Genomic DNA, 11,851 nt, shown 5'->3' with positions numbered 1-11,851 from the left:
GGTTCCACAAAGACCTTCCACCTTTGTGAAGAGCAGATTCATATCATTACTTCAGACTTAAGAATGTGATAACATTCTGTCTAATAAAACAGAATTCACTTTATCATTAAAGCTATAGTCCATCATTTGCAGCTATCCGAAAGTAACTGGCGTAATTACTGTTGAAAAACAAACTTGGTTGAAAGATAGTAAGGGAACTAAACGCCCTGTGAAATTATTCCTTCTGGAAGCTGTCATTTTGAAGAAATCAACGAAAGAAGGCATTCCCAATGGTGATTCTTAAGAAGCACCGTAGGAAAATTTAAATTAGTAGTTCGTTTTGTTATTCGGCGCAGTGCACGCAAGCATTTGAACGACGCACCCGCGCGCGGCGTTTGTTATAATTCGTCGGATCAGTGCGCGACGCCGGGTATAGCTGCAATTCAAAACAATTCAAAACATGATTCAGTAACTTTTGATTTGAAATTGAGATCCTAGAATGCTGCTTTTCTCGGAATGTACAGCTGAAGCTTAGCTGAAACTTCATCAGGTTAGTTGCTCAGTATCCTTCATTAGATTTTGAACACTTTTGTTGCTTCAAACGAACAAAATGCACTAATTACAAATGATGGACTATAGCTTTAAAGTCAATCAGCATTTAATTAGCGTTAATATCAATTCAGCATTTCTTCTTTAGATTTTCCAATTGCCAGTTACCTTTCCAAACAATTTCTCAGAAACTGAGAGATAGATACGGTTGTCACTTCCCAACAAAAGCTCTATACCAAGCATCGGCATGGACACTCGTGTAAAAATGGACGACACGCAGGTAATGCTGATTGTACTGTTGTCGGCTATCCGAAAGTACGGCAATTTCAGCTCTTGTGCTGGCTGGTTGTGGTGGTCCTTTACTGTCACTGCATCAGCTTCCAACAATCTGTTCAGGCACAGACACAGGGGATATTTCATCACTTGATTAAAATTTACATAAAAAGCTAATTAACTAGTCATTATAAATAATAATGCGTAAATTATAAAGCACACATATCCACCAGTACTGGTGCTCAAGGCGCGTACATCATTATTACCCTGCTAATTGCGCCAATGAAACATTCCAAATACCATCTCAGCTTCATGGGGAGTATACAGCTCGATGCTGCCATTCAGCGCAAAGCAGCTAAAATCAATCACAATAACTATCTCCCTCACAGGTACCCATTTACTCCTGGGTGAAGAGAAGCAATGAGTGACAAAGTGCCTTGCCCAAGGGCACACGCACCATAGCTGCAGGCTGGACTCGAATCCACAACCTGCAGACCACAAATTCAATGCTTCAGACCACCAGAGCACGGCACTCGTTTAACACCAAACAAACTTAGGTCAGACCATAGAGCTATATGAAATTACTAGAGCGCTAACTTCGTGCACAAAGTAATGCCTGCTGGGCGTATCCATGTTTGTGCACAAACCTATGGAGACCAAGAAATTTTGTACGGCTTTTGTACGGCTATTTGCATATCTGCGTTTGTATTCCAAACCGGTGCGTTATCGAAGCCAATACGCCCAAAACCGAAACACACAATCAGCAAATGAGCGTTTCTTTTTTTCTCTACGCAAACAGCGCAACGCGTATTCGCTGCAGATGCGTTTTGCCGTCACGTTATTTTGAACCGTCAATGACGCGCTTTTTTTGTTTGCATATTCCACCCATCACCATCGACAATTCTTCTCTTCAACCAATTCAAAGTGCACGGAATCTTGGCGTAATCATCGATGAACACCTAACTATGGAAAAGCACATCAGTAATATATGTCGTGCTTCTTCCTTTGGCTTACATAAAATCGGAAAAATTCGCGAATTTTTGGATCAGTCAACAACAGAAAGGCTGATCCATGCATTTGTGACTAGTCGCATCGACAACTGCAACAGTCTTCTTTACGGACTGCCAGATTCCCAACTTAATAAACTCCAACGAATAATGAACTCTGCGGCGAGGCTTGTCACAAAAACACGCTTGCATGAACCCATTTCATCAGTTCTGCATGACCTGCATTGGCTACCAGTGAAATCCCGCATAACTTTCAAATTACTGGTTCTGATTTACAAATGCATACACGGATTAGCCCCAATTTACCTCCAAGAATTAATCAACAAATATCAACCACCAAGAACCCTCCGCTCTAGTTCCAAAGATCTTCTCACTCCTTATCCAGTTACCACCAAATCATACGGTCAACGTGCCTTTCAATTCACTGCTCCCAAACTATGGAATGATCTCCCTCACCATATCAAAACCTGTCCCACCTTGGATCAATTCAAACAACTTGTTAAAACTCACCTGTTCACTTGCACAAGCGCATAGAGACTAAATTGTATATTGCGCTATATAAGAACTGTTTATTATTATTATTATTATATGTTCTACTTGCGCGTTGCATTTAGAGTACACTTTCAAAATTCAATCCATCTAATTTCATTATGTTCTACAAACACGCACATAAATTCAAAATGTCTGCGCCCAGGACGGCTTCACAGCATCTCCGCGCACAGAATGAGGAGTTAGCGCTCTAGTAATTTAATATAGCTCTAAGGGTCAGACAAATATCTTTACTTTATACCCAGCTACAAGGATTCTGTTGAACGTATTCCTGAACCCTAGAGATTTTAAACACAACCACCATTTTAAGATTCTGTCCACGGATCACAAAAAATTCAGTGTTCTTTCAGCGAAACAAAAACAATCACATAGGGATGTGTGTGAATTGTTTTCGTTTTGCTGCAAGAATGCACACCTTTTTTTGTGATCCGTGGACAGAACTTTAAAACAGTGGTTGAGTTTAAAATTTCTTAACTTGAAAAGTACATGAGTGATTTGAATGATTCTTGTACTAAAAGAAAGCTTATGAATTGGGCTATCATATCCTAGATTTTGAAAGTGCTACATGCAGAACTTCACTGAAACAATAGTCCCGACATTTGGGTTTCGTTGTTTTTTTACTTACCCTGTATTTCTCAAGTTATCAAGATGACAAGTTTTTTTTTACTGTTTTAGCAATAGTGACCTTGAACTTTGACCTGTGGGTCCCAAAAGCAATAGGCTTCTTATAACTACAAATAACAACCCATAAACCAAATTTCAAGTTTCTTAAGTATTTCTCAGGATAGCACGTTGACAAGATTCCTATTGCTTTAACATTTGACCTGTTGGCCCCAAAAGCAAAAGGCTTCTTAAGACTACCAACAACAACCCACAAACCAAATTTCAAGTTCCTAAGTAAAGTATTTCTCAAGTTATCATGCTGACAATGTTAACCTAACCAAAACATAACACCCAGACACACGGACAGCAGGAATACGTTATTGCAATACCCCCCTCTTCACTAACGGAAATTCCAAAAATGGGTCACTAGACGTACGCATCTTTGGAAATTGCCTTCTTTAATGTTTTCTTCCAAATGACAGCATGTCAGAAAGTACAATTTCACAGGGAGTTTAGTACCATTACTAATTATTATTTTTTGGATAGCAGCAAATGATATACATGTATACTCCCTTAAGGGAGAGAGAAAGGATCATAAATTGTACAATTAACACCCAGAACTTAAAATAAAATGATTCAGTATGTTTTTTAATCATGTATGTGAAGTTGATTTCAGACATCTAAACAAAAACATGATGTATCCATAATATCAAAGTTGCTTTTTGTAAATGTCATTGGTGTCTTTGTAGGGTGAGGCTATCTACCACAACAAACATGTACTTGTTTCATTTAATTCCTGCAAGAAACTGTTATCCCTGTAACAAACTGTTAACATTGCTTACTGAAAGTCATAACCTATGAGCGTCACTTCCATAATAGTCATTACAGGACTTGTATCTCATTGACTATTTCAGTTAACATTACATTCATTAACCATGTCATGTTGTACATTAAATCCTAAGCTGGAGTTCCACCAAATATGTGACCTAGTGAGGCTAAATGAGGAATATTTCCCAAAATCCTGTTGTTTTTTAATTTTTTTTAATTTTTGAGCAGCCAAGGTATTCAAGATTCACACTGTCCATTTTCATTGTGAAAAGATATCCTCAAAAGTAGAAACAAGACGATTTCTGAAGTGTGTTTGTGTTGAGTTTCTGAAAATTGTCAGCACTTTTCTTCTGAATAACAAAGAATGACCCAAATTCACTGTGAAATTTCTAGAGAATTGTTACGCGCATTTAACAATTGTTGACTACCGTGATGTGGGATATGATGTGTTGAACACCCGAGGGCCGCATGCGCCCCGATAGGTGTTCATAACGTCACATCCCACATCACAGCAGTCAACAATTGTGTTGTTATACCTCTGTCTTGGATTATTTGAATTTTGATGTAAAAGTCACGAAAACAAACAGCAGTAAACACAGCAATCAAACCCAAACTCACATGCATGTAGTGTGCTTGAAACACCTGATCGTCTGCTAGTTCGCTGCTCCCACTCATGCGTAAAAACATGGTGAAAATAGCGTGGGTACCAATGATAAAGTGTTACACTCCGTACCCTGTACGTACAAAGTCATAGCACACTCCCTGTGGGATATCATCACGTACGTGATATCCCACAGGGAGTGTGCCATGACTTTTTATAAACTTAACTCGTGATCGTTCTAGGCCAATGAAAATACAGTATTCAAGACAGAGGTATAACAAATACCTTTATGTGATACCATTCCAAAGCATATCGCCTACTCTGTTTATTTAGTGGTGACATCAATCGTCACTTGCCTAGCAGCTCATGATCAGCTGTGGAAGATGGTAAACAAAATGCGCTGCAGGCTGCACGGCTGATGACAATGTCTAGTTCGCTTTACTCAGATATGAGACGTATTGCAGCACTGGTCAGTGGCGCAATATAAACAAAAATACAACAACAACAAAAATTGACAACCTCTTGGGGGAGCCCCCCCCCCCCCCTCCCAGGCTGTCTTCTTTTCTTTTTTTTGTATTTTTTTTTAGTCCCACAATTTGGCCCTGGTGATATGAATGTTGCATGTTTTTGAGTAGTATAATAGGGGTGTAAGTGGCGCCACCAACGTCACAATTCTGCGGCCAAAAAATTCAACTTTTAACAAATTTGTAAAAAAAACATTTGAGACCCCCCCCCCCCCCCCGAAACCAAATCCTGGGTGGGCCAATGGCACTGGTCCAATCTGTGGTCCAATCTGCTACAGGGTTACTCTTTCACATGGTATACAAAACTCAAAAATCAAAGATGGGATAAAAAATGAACCTTTCTCTCTGTATTACAAACAAAAAATCACAATAACATTTGCAATTAATATGCATAGAAAAATAAGTCTACAAAATCCAAGATATCAGCCCACACACAAAAATGTTTTGGACACCCCAAAAAACCCAATTTGCTTGGAATTGTCCATATATCAATGATTTCAAATTTAAATCCAAAAACCAACTGAAACTTGAACATCATTACAAAAAAAGTTGTATCAATACAAGAATATTATTTGGTTCAACTTCTGACCCACACTCAAATGCCAGGATTTAGAAAATACTCACCCATACTGAGTCCCATCTGGGGTCGTAATGCTAATGTCCGGAATGTCATCGCATCGCGGCTCATCATTGCTACACTTAGTCTTAACCATGAAGATGCTGAAGGCTGGGTCGTCACTGGTTGCATTTTGAAGTAGTACGTGCTCGCAGTTGCCTTCATACTCATAGCTTTTGCCATCAAAGGTGTTAAAATGGCGACCTCCCAAGATGGTGCAGGTGGCAGGACAGGCGTGTGTCGTGCATATCTGAAGCTTACCCTCAAAACAAACACTTCAAGAGAGGAGGAAGAATGATTGTCCAGGATAAGCTGCACCATCAAATCTTCTTAAAGTCCTAAAGAGGCTCTTAGTTTAAAATGCTAGATGTACAAACTATTTTACTGACCTCAAACAAGAAAAGTATTTCAATGATTGGAAAGAGGGAATGAAGAATATTTCCTCCATTTTGTTAATTTGAGTAAATTCCATAACTTGTTAACATCTTGATTTCTCACCAACCACTTGGAACTTCTAAAACAGGAAGAGAATAATTCTTACAACGAGCCATAAAACTTGTCAATATCCAAATTCTATGTACCATTAACTAAAGGTTTCCAAATATTGTCCATTTTGTCTTACCCATAATGTATCTGAACTCAATTTGGATATCACAGAACGTTTATAAATATAGCTCTAGTGTGGAGAAATGATTTATGATAGTGATTTGTTGTTGATCATTCACAAATTTGGCCAACAGAGGGCGCTCGCCTACTCACCGTTAAATTGCCAAAAGCTGGCCTGCCCAGGTGTGTGCACAATATTCTAAAAATAGAGCGTGTATCCATGCAGCGCAGGGATATGTCTGCAAAGACTGGCATTCGGTGTCGTGTAAGATAATATAGGGCCTCATTAATTATTGTTTGGTGCTTATAAAAGACTGCATCTTACATAATTTGGTAGATCAGTATATACTCTTTGAATATTACTAAGGTTCTTTAGAGTGATACAAAAGCTGGTTATTCTAAGGGAAGGGAGAGGTGACCCAGTCAGCGGTATAACAGGCTTCGCGGGGCAGTGCTCCGGAACTAGTGAGAAAACTAGAAGGAGAGAAATCTGTGTCGGTCACGGAGGGAGTCGAGAGAAATGGCCTCCGAATTGGGGAAAATGGAGAGATAATTCCCCCGAATACCGCTGGAAATCATGATGAAAGATACTTTTAGCCGTGCTTAGCCTGGTGCAGCGACTGGCTACCTCCTTCCCTTCAACTCTGAGCAACCAATTGGAGACGAATGAACAAATGAATGAATAAATAATCAGTGATTCTCCGGTGAAACTTAATCTCCGCTGTTTGTGTGTATGTCAACTCGCCCCCAACGAGACTCAAGCCCCACAGCACTACTCCGCGCTCACTACACTATAGCAGTACTATGCTGGTTTTCCTACTATTTTCCTACTATTAGAAAAATGACCAGGAACCAGTCTTCAACATTGGGCTTACAATGGCAAACAGGAAAAATGTAGGCCTGTTTGACAACACTATAAACTATGTCACACACATGCCCCAACTCATTTGCATTGAGTCAAATATGAAGTATATATTGAACAATTTAATTCCCAAAATCTACTTCTTTATCTGTGTATGTATCTTTTTCTTTGGATTAGGAAGAATGAGAACACAAACAGACGAGGGGGGGGGGGCTGCATGTTGAGTTACATGAGGGACCAGTGTCTGGTTTGAGCCACCTAACGGGCAGACAGTAAAAACTTCTGATGAAGGGCAACGATGTTGCTCAATATGTAAAAAAAAAACCACAGTACGTATTTCTCTTCAATTATACGTCATTCATAATCAGATCAATCTAATCAAGCATTTTTGTTCTTATACAGGGGGCATGGACGGTGAGAGGACTTTGACTAGCAATCATCAAGTACGCCCATACCACAGGCCACCTCATCAATTGGGAAGCAGCAGAAATCATCGATCCTGTCAAGAATTGGCATGGATGCTATATTGGAAATTGAGCTTCTGGCAGTTGAAAGTAACTGTAACAAATGCCCACTTCACTGAACAATGTCTTATGGACCCCATTGTGTTAATTATAGTGACGTTCAACTGTATTTGTAGTGGCCCGTCTCTACATAGCAGAAATTATCATACAAGTTGCTTACCAGTTTCGGCATTCGTCCTTCATGATGGCACCGGCAGGATTAGGTTCACCATCATGAAAACATGGGCAACTATCTTTGGCAATACATGAATCTCCGGCGAAGTAAGTCTCTAATTATATATCAAAGACAAAAAAAAACACATTAAGCCTGAATGTGACAACACAAAGTAGAAATCATCTTGCAATTCATTTTTTATTGCACAAAGACCTGAAAGACAATTACATTTAAAACAACAATTACATTTAAAACAACAAATTTATCAGCCCAGAAAGAAGTATTTTTAATAAGATTCTCCCTTCAGTGAAATAATGTTATTCTGATTGTATTTTAGAAAGGCTGAATTTTTAAATGTTTCCATCTGTAAGCAAGGTAGAGTGTGTTTTTTTTTTCAATCTTATTAAGCATAATAATTAGCTGTTCCCAATTCAATTGGGAACAGCTTTTGTTTTCCTTTTATTGTAGAATTTTGAATATTTAATTTTTCCCATAGACTTTGTACACAGAAATTTTTAAAAAAATTGTCGATTTTCAAAGGGCATTTTCGACTCTTTGCCAGTAATTCAATTGCACCACTCTTTGTCAAAGCAAAAACCCTAATTCAAACAACATTGTGTCATGATGACGTCATCCGTTATTTATAGGCAATTAAACTGTGACACTTTTAATATTTAAAAGTGCATAAGAAATCAACCGTATGCGTCCGCAGCATTCTGTTGCCGGCAAGTGGTAGAGTACATGTAGGTTGAGGTCTTTATTTCATTCAGTGTGCGTGCAATCACGTGACCCTTGCTTCCGGTCGAAAAAGGCCCAAACCAGAAGTGGCTTATTATTTGAAAGTGGTTATAGATATGAACTTGCTTTCAACGGTGTTAGTCTCTTGGCTGATAGTATTCTTTAAATTATCTACCGATGAAGTCATGCAATCTTCGAGCTCCCTCTAGCGACAGGTTGAAAATTTTCAAAAATGTATTTTGAATAGATGTCTGTGGCGAAGTTTGTCGGAATCGCCTAAATATTGGTGTATATGATGACCTTGACCCACTTAAGACGTGTGCGAAGTTTTAGGCGTATGACGTCATCAAAGACCTTTCCTTTTTCAAAAATTGCTAACAAATCAATCCGTAAGATATAATCTTGAATTGCCCATTAAATGATAGCGTAAACATTTGCCTCAACAGTGCCAAGTTCCCAGCTTGTCAAATTGTTCACACAGTTGACGCAGCATCGGCAAAAAATACCCTTGTGCAAGTTGCGGCAGAGAGAGTAAAAAATGCCGACTCATTCAAAGCAAGCATAAACCGCAAGTGTGTAAGTGTATGTATGACCAGATTCGGCATCGCCTGCTTCCCATACACCACACCAGCACGTGGTCATGAGGGCGCAGACCGACCAAGCGCCACATATTAGTTTCCCTTGTTAAACAACTCACCAATAAGATAGAGGTGCTGCAAGATATTTTCATTCTTTCATTGACAGTTTTTAGTAACCCAAATAGTGGCAGTACGATAAGATAGAGGTGCTGCAAGACGTTTCATTCTTTTATTGGCAGTTTTTAGTACCCCAAATAGTGGCAGTACATATATGTTCATACAATAACAAGTACATATACTTCACGTTCTTCATAGGGCCGGCCCTATGCTCGTTACACTCAGTCCCATTCAAATAAAAACTACAGTGTAAAATCCAAAACGTTCAGGCCTGTAAAACGTGCACACAGCCTGACATCACTGCTGTTTCTAAAACAAATATCAATATATCGCCTGCTCTTTTCACTTTCTATTCCCCTTCCATTTCGGGTGGTTAAACCAATTCCACTCTTTAAATGATCACACCTATTTAAACCTATCCACAGAAAAATGATGTATCCCAAGACCAAAGCCATTTTACAAATGGCATCCACCCACTTTCACAGTCATATACCTGTACCCATTTTCAACCTCTCATTAAATCGAATTTGCTCTGAGATGGGAGCCCAGAAACCGGGCAGTTGATCCCATTCTACACAAAAAAGTATTTACACAATCATATCCGTGTTAGCCAAACGGTCTCCGTTTTTCAAAGTGTGCACGAACACTGAGCTGTTTCGCGTTTCTTATCACATCATAATGACATAAAGTTACAACTTTTGAATAAACTCAAATTATTTTGAATTAATACAAAAGCTTAACATGATGAGGCTCTAAAGAAAATACATATTATCCCATGGCACTTCAAATAAATAAAAATTTGTACTATAGATAAAAATTCATATTACATCCTGATAATATTTTTTTGAGTGTGACGTCACTTATGACGCTATCAAAACGTGATTTTGTAAAAATTGATTTAATTCTTTAAAAATCGATATAAAATTCATTTTATAAGCCCGAAAGTCTTATCTAACTGCTATGGATTCAGAATTCAACATCTTCATTTAATCTTTTTGTGTGAAATCACATGAACCTTCCTTCCCGTCCAAACAGCTGGAAATGGTTTATACATTGCTGTAATTTAAAACTGGACAAAGATAGGAGTTTGCTTTAAACGATACTGGTCTTTACTCGGGTTGAACCTTCAAAATATGTTACTAATGACATCACAAATTGCTAGGATGCCCTCTACGGACAAGTTGAAAAGTACTAAAATGAATTTTCTGTTGGTGTCTCTAGCAAAGTTTACGGCAATCACTTCATAATTGTGCGGCGAAGTAAATTCTCCTACATAAAAGAAAGCACAAAAGCCCTGTGTTCTGTTTTGACAGACATACAGTTCTAGTTATTAGCTGTTCCCAATTTTAATTGGGAACAGCTTTTGTTTTCGTTAAAGTTTTTTTTTCCCTTTTTTTTTTTCTTTTTCCACTTTTCCCACTTTTCCCATAGGTTTTGTACACTTTTTTATTCTACAAGCCACTTTGGCAATTATTTTAAATCCGTTCAACTTTAAACTTGGCATAGTCATTAACCATCATCTGATGATGTATGCCAAACTTGTTGTCATCGTGACGTCATCAGGGGTCACGTGACATCGATTTGAATGTTAAGTTTTTACAGTCTTACAACTTTTGAACTACTTGACCGATTAGTCTCAAATTTGGTATGTATATAGTCAGGGAAGTGTTACAGATGAAAATTGACATGTAAAGGTCACCTGACCTTCACTTCCGGTTTTACCGGAAGTGGTAATTTTAGACCCCTATATCATATCTCATGAATTATTAATCTGACTGGGTTGAAACTCTACATTTATACAAAGCTATATATTGACAGATGATTATATTGCATTATTATTACTGTGCACTTTATTCTTGTTATGTTATGACGTCATAAATATTTAATGAGGCAATCTTTACAGTCCTGTAACTTTAGAACTATTTGACCGATTGATCTCAAACCTGGTAAATATATAGACAGGGAAGTGTTATAGATGAAAATTGGTATGTCAAGGTCATGTGACCCTACTTCCGGTGTTACCGGAAGTGTTAATTTTATACCCTAATTAGCATATCTAATGAATTATAAATCTGATGGGGTTGACACGTTATATTAGCATTAAGCAACATTGAAGGTTTAATAGTATGCATTATTATTAATGGACAGTTTAATGTTTTCATGTTATGACGTCATGAATATTTAATGAGGCAATCTTTATACATGTAGTCTTACAACTATAAAACTATTTGACTGATTGATCTCAAACTTGGTAGGTTTATAGACAGAGAAGTGTTATAAATGAAAATGTGTATGTCAAGGTCATCTGACCCTTACTTCCGGTTGTACCAGAAATGCAATTTTTAAAAGTAATAATTTCAATTTATTAATTTCATATAATTTTTAAAATCATTATACCGGTATCATTTTGTTTACAGTCCAATAGAGAATCAAAACTGGGAACAGCTCTGTGGTTGTTCACAACCACAACCTCTAGTTACAAATTGTTTTTCTTTATGCAACATGTAAGTGACAACATCACCGTTATACTATCAAGTGCAACACACATGGTACCTCATCAGGCAGCAAGAACACGGAGTAATAGGGAAAATAGACCTGTAAGTCAGTCTTTAAAATCTATGTGCCCCACAAGGAAAACGTGAGGGAGTTTGAGACTTCAAAAGAAACAAAGGTGAACAAAAGGAGGGAACAATGGTCTTCCCCACAAGTAAGTCTGCTCTTGTATGGCTTTACGATCGAGGAT

At 38.1% G+C, this 11,851-nt stretch overlaps 1 protein-coding gene across 1 annotated transcript in view; it reads right to left on the bottom strand.

Annotated features, from left to right (window-relative positions):
- LOC119719716 (mucin-2-like) overlaps positions 1-11,851 on the bottom strand; it is a 117,227-nt gene that overhangs the window by 74,505 nt on the left and 30,871 nt on the right. The window contains exons 9-11 of the mRNA XM_038189215.1: positions 7,682-7,790; positions 5,538-5,804; positions 697-916 (exon numbers count right to left, since the gene is read on the bottom strand). Of these exons, the coding sequence (XP_038045143.1) occupies positions 697-916; positions 5,538-5,804; positions 7,682-7,790 (596 nt within the window). The remainder of the gene's footprint in view (positions 1-696; positions 917-5,537; positions 5,805-7,681; positions 7,791-11,851) is intronic.

Source organism: Patiria miniata, unplaced genomic scaffold, assembly GCF_015706575.1.
Source record: "Patiria miniata isolate m_02_andy unplaced genomic scaffold, ASM1570657v1 HiC_scaffold_8, whole genome shotgun sequence".
NCBI classification, from domain to species: domain Eukaryota; kingdom Metazoa; phylum Echinodermata; class Asteroidea; order Valvatida; family Asterinidae; genus Patiria; species Patiria miniata.
This window is presented reverse-complemented; position numbering and strand designations above follow the sequence as displayed.